This window comes from Paramisgurnus dabryanus, chromosome 20 (assembly GCF_030506205.2).
Source record: "Paramisgurnus dabryanus chromosome 20, PD_genome_1.1, whole genome shotgun sequence".
Taxonomy (NCBI): domain Eukaryota; kingdom Metazoa; phylum Chordata; class Actinopteri; order Cypriniformes; family Cobitidae; genus Paramisgurnus; species Paramisgurnus dabryanus.
The window spans coordinates 21,659,742-21,677,645 of record NC_133356.1 but is presented as its reverse complement, the minus strand read 5'-3'; the positions used below and the strand labels follow the sequence as shown (position 1 = coordinate 21,677,645).

The window sequence follows — 17,904 nt, the reverse complement described above, 5'->3', positions numbered from 1 at the left end:
GAGGAGCCAAATTTCCTATTTATTTTCGCATGCTTGCAGGAAATGGTTTCCTAAAACTAAGTTACTGGGTTGTTATTTTTCACATTTTCTGGGTTGATAGAAGCACTGGGGACCCAGTTATAGCACTTAAACATGAAAAAAGTCAGATTTGCATGATATGTATTTCTTTTGAATTTGTAAATGATTTCAGTATATAGCAGCTGTTAGAACTTTAAGTATAATAAAGATTGCATTGGACTACTTTTGTAAAAATATACATTTATATTAATTATTATGACATCTACGGTCTCTATTGTTTGAAAGCAGAGCTAAAAGCAATGGAACGAACCATTCACAATACATGCAGGGGTGAAATGCCACACAATATTAGTAAGGTCTTCTTCATAAGACCCAGTGTCACTACATGCGGCATATGATATAAATAGAGACCGGGTGTGTTTCTTTATCATAAAAACGAGAAAATTGTTCTACAATTTGTTTTATACATATGTGATGGGACTTTTAAGTTTGCGCCCGTACGAAGAAACCATATCGATGCAGAAGGGGCACATTCGGTATTACATAAATTACAAACATGCTTTAACAGCGTGTTATGGAGAACAATACAGTAGGCTACATTGACATAAATCTGAAATAAAACATTTATGTAGTCGGCCTGAATAAGTTTAACTATACAGGTGTTCTACTACACGTTTCTCATTCTGGACGAGACTGTTGTCCCTTTAAGAGCATCTGTAGGGATTTGTTTTCAGACTATGAACCGTCCACTACTGGTTCAAACCAGTTTTCTGAGCATGCGCAGTGAGTGTAAACAGGAAGAAGAGTGCAAAATTAAACACGGTTGATGGACGTTGCGTTACATTGACAGGATCGAATTAAAATCGTGGTGTGATATCCAAAATTTTCTGCAAATCGTGCAGCTCGGTTAATCGTCGTTAATAAAACTCCAGCGAACGATGTGTCTCAACGACATCTAATAGAAAATCACGACGAATTGTTTGGCTTACTAGCGGCATTACCAACCTCGCTCCTTTTGTAAATGGTTAACAGACAGATATCAATATAATCTAGAAAGCTCGAACAGTGCACGCCTACGACTGCAGCTTCAATTAAACACGAAGTGCATGTAGTTTAATGCAGAGTCCGATTGAATACCGTTCTACACGCGATGGCCTACTAACACTGTAACGTCAACAGAACGTGTGAATCTTTCTGCACGAGAGAAGCTCTGCCCGACGCCCAAATCGCGAGTTTAAACATCAGTGGCACGTGCATACGTGAAAATGGTTCAGAAAGACAAAATAATTGAGTCGTCACAACCAGAAAGTGAAGCAAATCTAGTGCCAACGGAAGCTGTTGCAGATAATGAAGTTCCAGTTGACGAGCTCAGTATCGGACTTGAGCGAACAGGCGGCCACCGAAAATTCATCACTGGTGTTGTAGAGGGTAAGTTGCCATATAAATATAAAATATACGGAGGTTGCCAACTGTAATTTATTTGTGAAAGATAAAATTGACATCGAGTTCAGTTAGTTACCAACATGATTTCTAATGTTGACTGACTGAAACACGTGTGCCGATTGTCAAAACCTTTTGTTTGACTTTTATTGTTCACAACAGGCTTTTATGGACGGCCATGGACAATGGAACAAAGAAAAGAGCTCTTCAGAAGGTACTACAACATGTTTATATACGTATTGTAACAACTTGTATTGTTTTCAGAAGTAAAAACTTAGATAATCAATTTTTTTTATTTTAGGCAGCAGAAATGGGGATTGAACACATATCTATACGCCCCAAAAGATGACTACAAACACAGAATGTTCTGGAGAGAAATGTATTCTGTTGAAGAAGCAGGTGATAGTCACACTCACGCACACATAGATGTTATCTTTTTTTCTCTGTTTCGTAGTCTCATTTCTCTCATTTCTTTTAAAGAACAACTCACGACTTTAATAAGTGCTGCTAAAGAGCATGGGATCGAGTTCATTTATGCCATTTCCCCTGGTCTGGACATTACGTTCTCAAATCAAAAGGAAGTGTCTACATTGAAAAGGAAACTAGACCAGGTAAAAACCAACCTGATCTACACAATGCTGGTTTCAGTGTTATTCTGGCTCACTTTTCCTCATTTCTCTGTCTTTTGTGCAGGTCACACATTTTGGGTGCAAGTCCTTTGCTTTACTGTTTGATGACATCGATCATAACATGTGTCCGGCCGACAAGGAGGTATTCAGCTCTTTTGCACATGCCCAGGTGTCTATCACCAATGAGATCTTTCAGTATTTGGGAGAACCTGAAATATTCTTGTTTTGCCCCACAGGTAAGATGCCTTTACCAACCAATATGTTACTAAACTGTATTTTTTTCTATAATGTAGGTCTCACTTTAATTCGTTTGTCATTTTGTCCTAAGAATATTGTGGAACATTTTGTTATCCAAATGTGGCACAGTCGCCATACCTGCGTACAGTTGGTGAAAAGCTGCTTCCTAGAGTTGATGTGCTATGGACAGGTAGGTTGTTTTTATGGAGAGGATACCATGTTTATCTCTATTTTAGGATTTTAATATACCATCTTTTTTTGACAGGTCCCAAAGTGGTTTCTAAAGACATAACTGTTGAATCTATTGAAGAAGTCACAAAGATTCTGAGGAGAGCTCCTGTTATTTGGGACAATATTCACGCCAATGACTATGATCAGAAGCGACTTTTCTTGGGGCCTTATAAAGGACGATCCACAGAACTCATACCCCGGCTTAAGGGAGTCCTCACCAACCCCAACTGTGAATTTGAGTCCAATTTTGTTGCCATTCATACGTTAGCCACATGGTACAAGTCTAATATGAATGGGGTGCGAAAAGATGTTGTCATGAGTAAGTATGTCTTAATTGAAACATCATTTTGATTCACATGTTTTATTAAAAAACATGTTGTATGTATCATAGCACAAGAAGACCTCATTCTTCTTCATAATGATTAACTATAACGTATAATTCATTATTGATTAAATGTTATCTTTTAAATGTTTCTTCATAGCGGACAGTGAAGACAGCACTGTGTCCATTCAGATAAAGCTAGAAAATGAAGGCAGTGATGAGGAGCTAGAAACCGACATCCTGTATAGCCCACAAATTGCGCTCAAGCTGGCACTTTCTGAATGGCTGAATGAATTTGGAGTGCCTCATCAGTATAACAGTAAGCTTTTCTTTATGTGACTCTATTCAATTAAATGCCACTTGTGTGATGATCATGTTTTTTCTGCTTTTAGTGTCAATGAATGAATCTTTCTCTTCTCCTTTGCAGGTCGACAAGTACCTCACAGTGGAGCTAATAGCACTTCTATGAATGTTCCTCCGCTTAATGCGTCCAGTCTGAGCTCTTCCACTACAGTGACCACAGTCTTCCAACAACCAATCATGATCCCAGCCGTGCCTCTTAGTGATGAACCCCACGTGCTCTGCAAAGAAGAGGAGGTGGAGGTGGAGAAGAAGGAGCTGGATGAAGAACCTATGGAGATGGTGGTGGAGAAACACGACGAGGTAGAGGAAGTTAAAAATGTCAACCAGATCCTCACGGAGATCGTCAAGGCAAAGATGACTGAAGATCTCAAACCTATGGACACGGATAAAGAGAGCCTGGCAGAGTCCAAGTCTCCAGAGATGTCGATTCAGGAGGATTCAGGCAGCGACATCGCACCGATGCAGACTGATGATCAGCTCAACAAGGAAGTGTTTGTTCCAGGTCCCAATGAGAAACCACTGTTCACTACTGAGGCACTTACTTTGGAGGATCTGACCCTCCTGGCTGAGCTTTTCTATCTCCCGTATGAGCACGGTCCGAAATCAGTACAAATGCTGAAAGAGTTTAACTGGTTGAGAGCCAATAGCAATTTTGTCAGTGTTAACTCCAAAGGAAAGGATCCAGAGAAGGTGAGATATGTAGATTCGCTGATGCCATATTGCAAATGAAACCATGGACATAAAGTTACTTATGTATGTTGCAGATTGTTTAGCCAACTTTTCACAAATTTCTAGATGTTCAAAAACACAGAAAATAACACGAGTCCTAAAAATAAGCATATATTACAAACACAATTTTATAAATGTTGAAGTTGTATTCAATTCCCAGAGACAAAACTATAGACTATTAAACTATAATCATTGTCAAAAAAATGTTTAAGCTAATTTTTTCTGTTCTTTTTGAACACTAGTCTTCAGTCAAACAAAATGGTGGAAATGCAATCATTATTTACACCACATGGTGGAGCCTTTATGATAGGAACGAGGAAGAGCCTTTGTTAGTTAATAAAATGTGCGTTTAGGTTGCATTGAATAGTGCGGTACTGAATATTGTTTCCAATTGTTTTCTCAGGTAGCTGAATGGCACTCCAGAGCAGAAAACTTTGAGGAGATGTGCTGCTCGGTCATCCAGATGTTCACCAAACTCTCCAACTCCGCCAACAGGACCATTCTGTATGACCTGTATCCCTATATCTGGGATATCAAGAGTATCATCTCAATGGTGAAATCATTTGTTCAGTGGTTAGGTATGTATGGCATCATCTCTTTGTTTGTTGCTCAAGGCTTTTTTAACCACACTGAGCCCATGAAATAGATCACTCAACAACATTCAATAGAATACCAAAGCACGTGCAATAAATTCTAAGGGTGCTCCGATTAGGATTTTTGGGGAGGATCACTGATAGCAGTTTGGCCCGATACCATTTACAGATCAAATGGTTTATTTAAAGGGGACATATCATGAAAATCTGACTTTTTCTATGTTTTAAGTGCTATAATTGGGTCCCCAGTGCTTCTATTAATCTAGAAAATGTGAAAAAGAATAACCCAGTAACTTAGTTTTGGTAAACCATTCTCTGCAAGCATGTGAAAAAATAGGTCATTGATTTGGCTCCCCTTGTGATGTCAGAAGGGGATAATGCCGCCCCTTAATCTGCACTATCCAACCACAGCACTGCCATTTAGTGCAGAGATCAGCTCATTTGCATTTAAAAGGACACACCCAAAAAGGCATATTTTTGCTCACACCTACAAAGTGGCAATTTAAACATGTTGTAATAATTATCTATATGACTTTACACACATACTCTGGGGACACCAGAGTGTCATTTATGTCATTTATTCGATATCCTAAAGTGTTGTGAAATGTCCTATTTAAAGCCATATAAATGTAGTATGTGATTTTAAAAAAAGATTAAAAATTATGTGTTATTTAATATAATAAACAAGAACCATGATTTGACAATTGTTTATTTATTGTCGGGCAACATATTCCACTTCCTCTCTAATAGTAGCAACTTAAACCATAGCAGCCTATGCTTGGTTTATTGGGAATAGGGTAGTGCCAATAGACATTTGTATCATCTATCGACGATAGTCAGACACATTTTGATTGCAATAGCCTTCATGACTATAGCTGGGTTGTTTGTCAATGAATGTGTTTAATAATTATGCCATTATTATAATCATTATAGTTTCAAATTAACATTCTCACTTGCAAAACCAAGGCGCATTGCATGAAAGAGCTGGTAAGTGTATATTGCGCCCGGCTCGAACTTCTCACTTGAGAAAGCTTGTAATGCATGCGGCTCATACTATTTGAATAAACGAGTAAAAAATAAATGAGTATAAAATAATACTAAGTGTATCGCGGCAGGACGATCTTGCTATGCACAATATTGGCCAAAAGTAAATTGGGAACAGCTTAGAGCTCAACAAATAAAGCTTCTGCCACTTCACAGTCCAGGACTAACAAACCCAACCCCCTAACAAATTCACATCTCCTGGTATGTCAAGAAATGCAGCTGTGTACTTTTCTGTCTTTACAGAGCTGCGTAATGTGACGTTAAACAAATCTAGCTTAACTGCGAGCCTAGCAAGTTTTGTGTCATAGAATTGGCTCTTATGATCGGATCAAATTTCTTTTCAATGTTTATCGGCCGTTAATGATCGGAGCACCTTCAATAAATTCCACAGAAAACTACCGCGTGTCATAACGTTAGTTTGTAAAGCATCTGCATCCGCTCTTCCTGATTCAAAGTGACATCTGTGAGATTTCAGGTGCTCAAAATTCCTTAACAGATGGCAATGCATATTTTTAGACGCAAGAATTAGCGAATTCTTATCACCTCAGTTTTCGCTCATGGTATGACCGGCTCCACACACAGCACTAAAATTTCTTGGGCGAAGTCTGAAATTACAATTGAAGTCTAGTTTCCACTCACTTTACTTCATTTTCTTTGTGTAAATATTGTTTTCCTCTACTGACTGGATGCTTTCCTCATTGCTAGCCAATCCCTGTCCTTCAATCCACACTAGATGATAGACTGAATTGTTTTTGGATGGCTGTGGTCAGAGTTGGGTCCTGCTGCTTGCTGTGTATTCAGTATCATTGTGACTTAACCTGGCAACATCTGTTGCCATCTCTTTAGATCAAGGGTGTGATCAAGATGGAAAATAGACCCCTTACGCCCTAGCGCTCTGCGCATGCGAGCTTGGAAAGCAAAGCGGCTATGTAAGGCTATTCTGGTGCATCATAACAGAAAAAACAATAAAAGTAATAAAATAAGACTTTGTCTGCTTATTATGTTTGAAATTGTACACCACAAAAACCTCAGCGTATGCTTTACTCTAACTGAACTAAATATCTAGCTAAAGTAATACGATATGCTTGTGAGTTCTGTAAAGTTCTCATGAATTCAATTCCTTTGTGCAATCCGAGAAGCAACTCTGTCATTATGTGGCTCATATATTTTGACGATTGCTTCGCTCACTAGTTCTGATTTTATTGTCACTCTTGTTTGTTATCTGTATGACTTATGAGCTGCATTTCACTTAGAGTAATGGATTCTGCTATAAATGAGGTTTTTGTTGGAAGTTGGTTGAGTAATTATAGCACCAGCATGGCCTGGGTTACCTTGGTAACCACATTTCATTCACAGGTTTCTGTCCAGCTTGAAAACAAAGCAACACAGCAGGCAGCAACCAAAACTGGCATAGTACTAAGTATTAGTTGGGAGGGGAGAAATCATATTCTGCACTATTCAGTGTGCACTTTATAGTGGAATCATTTTTGGAGCAATTGCACATCTAAAGAGATCCCCCTCACATTTAAGTGCAACTTTTATAAAATATGAACCAAAATGATCCTTGTTTTTGTGTGGACTCTTGCCTGATCTGCTTCTCAGAGAGTTCAGAACATGGTAAATTTTAAGCTTTCCCATCCGAAGCGGTGCAGATAGCATTCAGTCAGCGCCTCACTGCTGTTGAGTTGAGATCAATTACTAATGAGCTCTTCTATTGTTTTTCCGTTCATTATGTACAGATGGAAGAATCCTCAGCACAAGTATCTACTGCTATCGGATGGACAGTGCCCGATGTATGCTCAGTGCTGCTGTTATCGTGTTTCTTTTCGGGGTTTTGTAAATGTACACTATAGTTTTTCTTTCAACGTCTCGGTAAAGGAAGGTTTTTTTTTGGATGAAGTCACATTTGCGCAGCGATAGCTCAAGCGTTAGGCCTTTAACCCCCAATTCTTTCTCTGCCAGCTCTAACATGGTTTTTGTTTCTATCATTAGGCCCAATTGAAGTGGCTCAGACCAGCTTTACCGCACCATCTTAGGGGAAAATCTAGACACTCCCTCTATAGCACATCAAAACTTCTACAGAGTCAATAATAATAATAATAATTTTCTGCATACAAAATGAAGGGAAGAAAGTGGTCAAATTCCCCTCAGATGGCGCGTGTGATGTATGTCCTGCCATTTCAACACAGGATGTGTGATAGGTATGATCAAATTGAGTGAAAACAGGAGAAGTTTGACTCCTGTATCTGCGCCGCATTTGTCTTGTTACATGACACGGAGATTTCATCTTCTCACGTTGGAACGGCTACAGTATCGAGAATTAATGGATTCTTCCATTGCAATATAAATCACCCGTCTGCCGGGTGGCAAGATAAAGCACCCAGTTTTATCCTGGATATCCACTGCAGGAGCAAACAGGTGCCTTGACTGGAATGATTCCGACGGCACGTTTGAAAATAAGGGGTTGCTTTTTGGGATTCAAATGGTGCTTTCTTTTATTATGCGTTTACAGTGGCTGATGAAAGAAGCTCATGTAAGTCATGTAACAAGGCAGATAGGTCTAAATGTGACTTCAGACAAGGTTTAGCATTCAGAGGGCTTACACAGCTGAAGCGTATTTGGTACCAGAGCGCAAACTGGTGATGCACAACCAAGAAAATCCCCAAAAACGCTCATGTATTTATTTATCAGACAGCAATAAGAAATAGTGTAGCACCTTAACCCAGCCCCACTAAACATAAATGCTACATTTGCAGACCAAGTTATTTGCCCAAATCAGGCATTGCTGTCAGTGTAAGCCCTCTGTGAACGTAAGCTTAGGCTGACTGAGCCCTAGGCCGAAGGTTTATCGCTATTGTTAACGTCGAGGTGTAGTATTTGTAGTATCTGCGTTTGTTTTCAATGGAGTCATTTGGATATAAGACACCTGTACCTTATACCCCTTCCCCCTCATTATGCCAGAAAGCCCCTCACATGTTTTCCGCTTGGATCTGATCTCAACAGGGTGTCGTAGTCAGTCATCAACACAGTTCTTAAGTGGCGACCAAGAGCCCTGGGCCTTTAGGGGCGGTCTAGCAGGAGAGTTCCAGGTATTGAATTGCCAGCAGAATGCTACAAGATTTCTTTTCGTTTGGTATGTCGGTATGGCTGCAAAATGCAACGGGTTGGTCTGTTTAAGGTGAGCTGTGAGAGCAGTTGTGTGTATGGGTGTTCGGCCACTTAATATTGAAATGGGTTCCAAAAGATCAGATCCACTGGTTGGGATGGTGGGGTGTTTTAACCCAGTATAAATTTCTTTCAGCAACTGCCCAAATGAGATGCTGCTTTTCCCCTTGCGCATGCGACAGCGCAACATGGCTAGTTTTTTATTTTATGACATCTGGTTTCTTTGCAGGACATTTATCCTCGCTTTTGTCTGCGCCTGCGTCCGCAACACTGCGCATGCGAGCCTGCCTACTTAAAGCTCCACGAACAAATGATGCATTATCGGTCTGGTCCTTAAATTCTTATTTTGTAACTATTCTCAAGTTCTGACTTTTTGTCATGAAAAAAATATACGTGACGTTTTGTACAAGAAGTATTTGGTCATGGAGTTTTGCTCTGCGCGCCAGCCTCATTCTTTTTCTCAACAGGGTGTTCTCGCGCAGCGAAAAAACGAGCGGGAAAGGAGCATCTCCTTTATCCAGCAAAGCCTTTCTCAGACCAAGCCTGCGCACTTGAATTTCATTTTGGTTTCTCTCGGGAAAAAAGAGGCACACGTAAAAAAGCACATACTTGTTAATGATGCCTATGATGCTGTTTACATGTTCTTGCTGCACACTGACCGACCGACCAGAGTAGCACATTTATTTGTGATAGCATTGATTTTCATGCCGGTATTAGGCGAGTGTTTGTGCAGCTGGAGCAGGTAAACTCTGAAGTGCTGAAGTTTCAGTAGCAGTTCACACACAAGGTCTTATAGAGAAATCTACTAACTATCTTAAACTTTTGCTTTGGTCTCCACAGAGACTGTTGCCAATTGAGGGGGCAAATGATCTTTTCTACCAGCCACCACCATCATTGCCAACTTCAAAAATCTATTCCATAAGGCCTTACTTTCCTAAGGATGAGGTATGCTTTGTATGCATTTTTATCAGTGATCATTTTTGTGCATAAAATTTCCCCTTTTTTTTAGTTGATAAGAACCAGGTCTTCATTCGGTTAATGATCATTCAGGTTTAATAAAGCCAGTGTCAGGGTTCCCACAGGTCTTTGAAAGTTTGTGAATTTGGGGGAAAAATTCAAGGCCCTGGGAAGATTTTGAAAATATACATACCCCTGGAGGCATCCCCAAAAGTGTCACCGCAGTGACACAGCGCGAGTTCCCTCAAAAGGGAACTGTAACAATGTATCTTAAAAGGTATCATGATGTAACCTTGCTCTCACTTGAAATGTGTCCCCACATTTAGTCCTTGAATTTGGGGGTATTAGACCTGGAAAGTCCTTGAAAGTCCTTGAATTTGAAGTTAACTAAGCTGTGGGAACACTTCAGTGTTTACTAAATCTCAATTCCAGTCCTCAACCCCCTCCCAAAATGTTTTTGGGTCTCCTTATGAGTGCACTTTGAGTCAAGCTGTGGAAACTGTAGAATACATCTGTAGATATTGTATATGTAAATAAAATGTTGCTGTTGGCCGCTTGTATTCCCAGCAGAGGTGTCCCAGTTTAAGCTTTGCTTTAAGGTTTATTTGCAGAATTATCTGAACTATTCTGCTGATACAGCAGACTGGTCCACCTGTTAGTCCTTAGAGGAATTGCACTATGTGAAATAAAAATGGCTTCACACACTGCCTCTCTCGCTCTCTGTCTCCTTTCAGTCTTCTGTCTATAAGATCTGCAAGGAGATGTACACTGAAAGCTGTGAGGGCATTCTTTTCTCAGATGACTCGCCAGACCTTATTGGAGACAGGTGTGATTTCTGCGTCTTACTACGATAACTCCTGTTATTGCATTAAGAATGTTGATTAAGAAAGCCCTTAAACCCTTTGTTTTATTTCTCTTGGGGTATTTAAATCTGAGAAAACTATAACCTCCTCTAAGACATTTAGGCATGACCTTTGTTGTATCCTCACTCCAGGTTAGTGGGAGGTTTTCTGAGTCTCAGTCCGGACTATGGCTTTGTGCTCGAAGATGACGAAGGTATTTGTGGCTATGCTATGGGAACTGTGGATGTCACACCTTTCGTGAAGAAATGCAAGATGAGCTGGATACCGTTCATGCAGGAAAAATACATCAAGCCAGACACCGAAAAAGACCTGTCAGAGGCTGAGGTTAGAACCCACTCCACCCATTCCATATCTTACATGGTACATCAATCATTAATGTTTTTGGTTAATGTTGATGTAATTGTTTTGATAGAAAATGATGCTAAGCTTCCATGAGGAGGAGGATGTTTTGCCAGAATCATTCCTTAGTAACTTCCCATCACTTATTAAAGTGGACATCCATGCAAAGGTTACCGACCCCAGTGTTGCCAAGAGTATGATGGGTTGTCTTCTGTCATCGCTTAAAGCCAATGGTATGTAGCGTTAGCATGTGTGTATAAGTCTAAGTGATTAAATCTAATTATTTTATTTAATAAAAAAAACGTCTTCTAGTTCATTCATTTGATTTTCCTCTTTTCCTTTGATATTCAGGCTCACATGGTGCTTTCTGTGAGGTCCGACAGATGGATAAAAGAATGTTGGACTTTTATAGCAAACTTGGCTGCTTTGAAGTTGCCAAAATGGAGGGATTCCCAAAAGACATTATTATAATGGGGAGGAGTTTGTGAATCTGTGTGAAGTCATAGATTCATCATACAGGGAGCCTCCTAAAAAGTGCACAAAGCTTTGGTCCACGTTCAAGGCCCAGAGAACATCTTGCTACCTGTTCATAAAACAATCACATGTTTGTAATAGCAACTCTGTAATGGTAGCCCATTTCATCTTATTAGGCTTAATGCACTTTTATAATTGTAGGTGCTGTTCATATATTGTTCTTTGCCAGTCAGTGATGATGTATTTAGGAGAGTTTGCGAGCGAGTGTGTGTGTACACATTTGTGGGGTTTGAGAAAGGGTTAAAGAATTTGAGTTTGAGCCTGCAAGAGTAATTCAGGATGCGTGAGTTACTTCGTAGTGAAGCCTTTTTTCTCCGGTGGGCAGACGGCTTGAGTTGGCCAAGTGCTATTGAGTTTACAAAGTCTCTTAGATGTGGTTGGCTTGCAGTTTGTGTTCAGCATATGTGCATGTTTAAGTGGACATGTATAGAATTTTCAGACTAAAACTCACCATTGATAAGAGACTTTCTCACTTTGCAACTTTTTTAAATGGTTCATTTCAATGCTTTACAGTGTTCCAGCAATAATGTAGGAGTTGACTTCATAACAGCCACGGTTTGTGTTATTGCTTTTCAAGACGGTGTAATAAATCCTGCAATTTTCCAGGTGCAAAATATATGAGTGAGGTCATTTAGAAAATACTGAAGTCTAAAGATATCCATGGGATGTTTCTCGGTTATTCTTAAAGATAAAATGGGCAAGACAAACACTTAAATGGGCAGATGTTCATTTTCATTAAGACAGCATGAGATATTTTTGTGGAAGGCTTTGGGATGTGTATTCTCTATTAATACATTTTTATATATAAAAAAAATGTCTGTTGCTTTCCTTTAGTTTATGTTAATGAGAGGTACATTCCCACAATTTGGCATTTAATATAGTACATTATAAGTTAAGCTATAATTCTGACAGCAGGTCTTTTTGAAATTTATAGCCGATTTAATGTTGTCTTCAGCCAAAATGAGGACAAAAAAATAAATGACACCGGAGTACTTGATCATCCCTCATATGCCTGTTCTTATTCACTGTCTGCCTTTTTATTCATTTATATAAGAGTCACATTTGGGTTTCTCTGAAATGCAGTTCTCTAGCAAGCAACCAAGTCCATCTCAGAATTATTTACCCAGATGGATGACCCATAAGATTTTCTCCATGTTGATGCTTTTGACATTACTTTTTATAATATTCTCCTAATGTTATGCTTTACCCTGAATAACCAGGTGAGCACAAATGACTCTCATTCCTATTTGTAACAAATAATGCCAGGGTTGAAGTAAAAATGTACATAGTTTTTGCATGTGATGGGCCAGCAGTTTGGGTCTTGAAATATTCAGCCTCATTTTCCACCCACAATCAAGAAACGTTGTATTCTCTAAATTGGCTAGTGTTTATTTTTTATGGTTTGCAGAATTCTTTGCTTGGCTCATTACGGTTTGGTTAGTCCACATGTAAAGGGCTTTTTTTCTTCTTTTTTTTAAAGGTATATACAATGCATCTACTTAAAAAAGATAAGACATTTCTGTACTTCGATGTAATTATGATTATGTATGTGAAATAGTAATTTCTGTAAGGTTTGTATGTAATTAAGATGGTTATAAAAATGTTAAATGAAAGGCATCTTAAATAAAAAGTAAATCTCCTTAATGAGTGAAAGGAAAAATCTTTATCGTTAATAAGTAGTACGCACTTATCTATACACGAAAAAACAAAGCAGGGAAATTAAAAATGTAGAAGATTCCACACAACTCGAATGTACAATATTTCCCACCTCAAACCCGACAAAAACGTTTGAATTAAATAACATAAAAACATTTAGGGGCAGTTTCCCGGACAGAGTCGAGATTAATCCAGCATATATTAGGAAATATAAAAAAAAATTTGTTACTGAAATATGATGGGTCAGTGCCAGATGTTTTCATATTAAGGCGGCACAAACATACATTTTAGCCTGTGACAAATCAATAACACCTGTTAACCGTTCCTTAAAGTGTTTCATAGCATTTAAAGAACGCCGTTCTAGGCATTTCAGGGTTGTGGTGGGAAAAATCCTATATCCGAGTTGCCTGGAACGTAGCGTGTTGATGACGTCAATCTCTGCGACGCTTTCAGCGTACTTGTCGCGTGTGTTTTGAAAGCGCGACGTGCGCTGTGATTATTCTGGTGTCTACTGAAATATTATTCACGTTTGAACAATTATGTCGTTTATGGAGGACGAAGCATCAGACTGTGAGGTTGACTCGCGCTCGCGATTGGAAAGCTATATGTTCAGTAAGCTCAATCTCTAAATCATGTGTTTCACTCATTGTACATTTGGTCACAACACACGTGGAACAGGTCATCTACAATTCTTAGATTTTTTGCTCTTACAATTGTTTTTTTTTTTTTAGTTCATATAGCTTAAAAATCAAATATGTTACTCAACGTGTTGTCGAACTGTATTACATTTGAAACACTGATCATCTAACGTTAGCACGGTTGTTAGCAACGCTAATGTAGTTTGATTCACAGAGAACACACGTGTTGATATAAAAACTATACATTGGATGCATTAAGCCTTTAAAGTAGGGCTGTCAAAAGATTAATCGCGATTAATCGCATCCAAAATAAAAGTTTGTGTTTACATAACATATGTGTGTGTACTGTGTATAATTATTATTTATATATAAAAACACACCCAATCATGTATATATTTAAGAAAAAATTGTTATATTTATATATAAAATATTTATATTTATATATAATATAAATTATAGAAATGTATATACAGTATTTAAATGCAAATATTTCTTAAATATATACATGAATGTGTGTGTATTTATATATACATAATATTTATACACAGTACACACACATATGCTATGTAAACACAAACTTTTATGTTGGATGCGATTAATCGCGATTAATCTTTTGACAGCCCTACTTTAAAGTCGTAATACTGTGACTTTGTAATTCTGTAGGTTGTCAGCTGTCATCCGAAGTTCCCTTTTACACATTTCAGGCAGATGAAGATGATGATGTGGAACATTTTCTCGAGCTGAGAACGGTTCGTACAACTTTTTTAAAATGGTTTTCTGAAGTCTATGCCTAACCACATGACTATAACTTAACGCTTTTCTCAAACCATCAGATTTGTTTGGGTGACGGTGCCAAAGAGGAGAATAACGTGGTGGAAGTGTCCGCTATGAATCACCAAGGAAAAAAAATATCTGTGCCTGTAGCAAATCTTCACATTTCATGTTTACCCATGGTAAAGTTAACGAATGTTTACGTGATTTCGTGCGTTTGACTTATTAATGCGGCGCTGCGCAAACTGACGTCATATGGCGTTCGGTCTGTGCAGTGCTGCATAAAGTTGGCCACACCTATTATGTGTGTTTTTACATTTTACTGTTGTATATTATAGATACAAAATGTTTTAAATTATTTGTAACACTTGTTTCTACTCAGGTGAGCCTGGGGGAGTTTGAGTTGATGGCTCCTGTAACACTACGCTTGAAATCTGGATCTGGACCAGTGACTATCAGTGGGCTCCATTTAGTCGGTAAGGGATAAAACGCTGTATCTGATCCCCACTCAAAGCTGGTCTTTTAAGCACAAGAATGCATTTCAACCGACTAAACCTGAAAAGTTGTTTTTTGAAGCTCAATTGGTAGAGCATTGCATTAACAGAGCAAAGGTCATTGGTTTGATTCCAGTACTAATAACATACTGATCAAATGTTTAGTACTTAGTACAAAAAGTCGTTTTGAATAAAAGCATCTGCCAAACGCATAAATGTATTTTAGTCTTATATTCTGAATGCTCTCTTTATTTTTCTCCCACTTTAGCCACAGAGAATGAAGAGTCTGAAATGTCAGATGAGGAGGAGGATGATGATGATGATATTGAAGAGGAACTGCCCTCAGTCAAACCAGCCAAGAAAAAGCAGAAGCTTTAATCTAACATAAGCTCAGTTTGTGATGTTTACATCAAACCTTTGTACGTTTTCTACAATATTAGATTCAATTGTCCTCCTATGAAATGACGGAGGGAGGCAACACTTTTTACCTGTCAGATGTTAAACAGAAAGGTAAAAGCCTTCACGTTTAAAATGTTTTATTTAGTTTAATGCTGTGTTACAAACCCTCTGGATTAAAGTGATAGTTCACCAAAAAATTTAATATCTGTCATTTACTCACTCTCATGTTATTACAAACCTGCATTAATTTCCTTGTTCTGATGAACACAAAGGAAGATATTATGAAGAATGTTTGTAACCAAACCGTTGGTGGATCCCATTCACTTCCATTGTAGGAAAAAATAATACTATGAAAGTAAATGGGGTCCATGAAAGGTTTGGTTACAAACATTGCTCAAAATATCTTACTTTGTGTTCATCAGAACAAAAAAAATGATACAGGTTTAAAACAACATGAGGGTGAGTAGATGATGACAGAATTTTCATTTTTTGGTGAACTGTCCCTTTAAGGGATTGGTTGTTGCAGCGTCAAATTATCTGGACTGCCAACAGCTTTACGGTCCTATTACTGAGCCATTTTCCACTATGTGGCTTTCAGATGTACTTATAAATGTAATTACCACAATGTGTAATGATATTAATATAAAAAGTCTACCATATAACAAGCAACTGACAGTGGACAGTGAAAAGCCTTGATTTCAGCTGAAAAAGCTGCAATTTCAGTCTGCAGCTGCCTTTTTGGAAACCACCAGCACTGTTCTCTGGAGTTTTTCATTTTATTACACCTTAATCTTTTTTTAAACGTAATGTTTAGATTTTAAATTTATGTCTGTTTTTCAAGGACTGGTAAAGTGAGGGGTTTTATTGGGGAATGTGATGTTCAGATCAGTCATGAAGGAATGCCATGGTTTCCAGTTTTGTACTTTTAAAGATTTATTTACGGATTCTGTAAATAAAATTTGTTGTTTTAGTAAAATTGATGCCAATTTGTGTTTTTTTTCCAGGCTTTTTTGTAGATATTTGGGTAAAGTAAGCTATAGATATATACATACAGTCTTGTTCAAAATAATAGCAGTACAATGTGACTAACCAGAATAATCAAGGTTTTTAGTATATTTTTTATTGCTACGTGGCAAACAAGTTACCAGTAGGTTCAGTAGATTCTCAGAAAACAAACAAGACTTAGCATTCATGATATGCACGCTCTTAAGGCTGTGCAATTAGTTGAAAGGGGTGTGTTCAAAAAAATAGCAGTGTCTACCTTTGACTGTACAAACTCAAAACTATTTTGTACAAACATTTTTTTTTTCTGGGATTTAGCAATCCTGTGAATCACTAAACTAATATTTAGTTGTATGACCACAGTTTTTTAAAACTGCTTAACATCTGTGTGGCATGGAGTCAACCAACTTGTGGCACCTCTCAGCTGTTATTCCACTCCATGATTCTTAGTGATGTTACGTTTGAAGCGAGGCTTCGGAGCTTGTGTCGAGCAAAAGTGGGCGTGTCAGATGAAGCTTTGATTCGAAGCTTGTGTTGTTAACGTTGAAATCACGTGACCAATGACAAACGAAGCTTCACTTTCTGCTCAGTCACGTGCGCGCTTCGCTTTGCGTGTCAGAAGGTTCGAACCCTAGAGGGTTTTTATGAGTTATTTGCCTTATTCACATTTTGGTCCCACATACTATTGTATATATAGTATTGTATTTACTTATACTTGTGTGCGCGTGTGTTATTATGTGCGTGTTAACATTATTCTGTACAATACAGTATTGAATCATGTGAATGTTAACTCAAACTGGAATTTATTGCCACCCTTTAATGAGTAAATACATTTATTATATTGACCATTCACACACATGTTGTCTAAGCTTTATTTGTACACATAATATTAATATTCATCTGAATTTCATCAGCTTGTTGCTTCACTGACAGAGCTTTTTCCAGAAGCAAGTGCTATATGTTTTATTAACCAAAAGATGGCGCTGTTTTCGACACCCTCGTTGAGGCTTCGAATCATGGTTCGAAACAGTAAGGGAAGTATCGGTGCTTGATTCGATGCTTCATTTACCCATCACTAATGATTCTTTAACAACATTCCACAATTCATTCACATTTCTTGGTTTTGCTTCAGAAACAGCATTTTTGATATCACCCCACAAGTTCTCAATTGGATTATGGTCTGGAGATTGGGCTGGCCACTCCATAACATTAATTTTGTTGGTTTGGAACCAAGACTTTGCCCGTTTACTAGTGTGTTTTGGGTCATTGTCTTGTTGAAACAACCATTTCAAGGGCATGTCCTCTTCAGCATAGGGCAACATGACCTCTTCAAGTATTTTAACATATGCAAACTGATCCATGATCCCTGGTATGCGATAAATAGGCCCAACACCATAGCAGGAGAAACATGCCCATATCATGCTCCATGCTTCACTGTCTTTACTGTGTACTGTGGCTTGAATTCAGAGTTTGGGGGTCG

General features: G+C 38.3%; 2 protein-coding genes across 2 annotated transcripts; both read left to right on the top strand.

Annotated features, from left to right (window-relative positions):
- The first annotated feature begins 792 nt into the window (after positions 1-792).
- Positions 793-13,108, top strand: oga (O-GlcNAcase). The gene is made up of 16 exons (XM_065297021.1): positions 793-1,446; positions 1,621-1,672; positions 1,760-1,857; positions 1,939-2,069; positions 2,152-2,323; positions 2,416-2,514; positions 2,590-2,874; positions 3,038-3,196; positions 3,305-3,930; positions 4,373-4,547; positions 8,610-8,695; positions 9,612-9,716; positions 10,463-10,554; positions 10,723-10,915; positions 11,004-11,163; positions 11,282-13,108. Exons 1-16 carry the CDS (start codon positions 1,284-1,286, stop codon positions 11,416-11,418), a joined length of 2,733 nt encoding a protein of 910 aa, XP_065153093.1. The 5' UTR covers positions 793-1,283; the 3' UTR covers positions 11,419-13,108.
- Positions 13,109-13,517: 409 nt separating this feature from the next.
- npm3 (nucleophosmin/nucleoplasmin, 3) lies at positions 13,518-16,398 on the top strand. The gene is made up of 5 exons (XM_065297020.2): positions 13,518-13,732; positions 14,422-14,507; positions 14,592-14,711; positions 14,912-15,005; positions 15,292-16,398. The coding sequence occupies exons 1-5, from the start codon at positions 13,660-13,662 to the stop codon at positions 15,399-15,401; spliced, it is 483 nt and encodes a 160-aa protein (XP_065153092.1). The 5' UTR covers positions 13,518-13,659; the 3' UTR covers positions 15,402-16,398.
- The last annotated feature ends 1,506 nt before the right edge of the window (positions 16,399-17,904 follow it).

Excerpts from the sequence above, each read along its gene's own strand:
- npm3 (XM_065297020.2), top strand. The coding sequence starts at position 13,660 with ATGTCGTTTATGGAGGACGAAGCATCAGACTGTGAGGTTGACTCGCGC. Across the intron at positions 14,712-14,911 it reads ACATTTCATGTTTACCCATG|GTGAGCCTGGGGGAGTTTGA; the intron begins GTAAAGTTAACG and ends GTTTCTACTCAG. Across the intron at positions 15,006-15,291 it reads CAGTGGGCTCCATTTAGTCG|CCACAGAGAATGAAGAGTCT; the intron begins GTAAGGGATAAA and ends CTCCCACTTTAG.
- oga (XM_065297021.1), top strand. The coding sequence starts at position 1,284 with ATGGTTCAGAAAGACAAAATAATTGAGTCGTCACAACCAGAAAGTGAA. Across the intron at positions 3,197-3,304 it reads AGTGCCTCATCAGTATAACA|GTCGACAAGTACCTCACAGT; the intron begins GTAAGCTTTTCT and ends TCTCCTTTGCAG. Across the intron at positions 11,164-11,281 it reads GTCATCGCTTAAAGCCAATG|GCTCACATGGTGCTTTCTGT; the intron begins GTATGTAGCGTT and ends TTTGATATTCAG.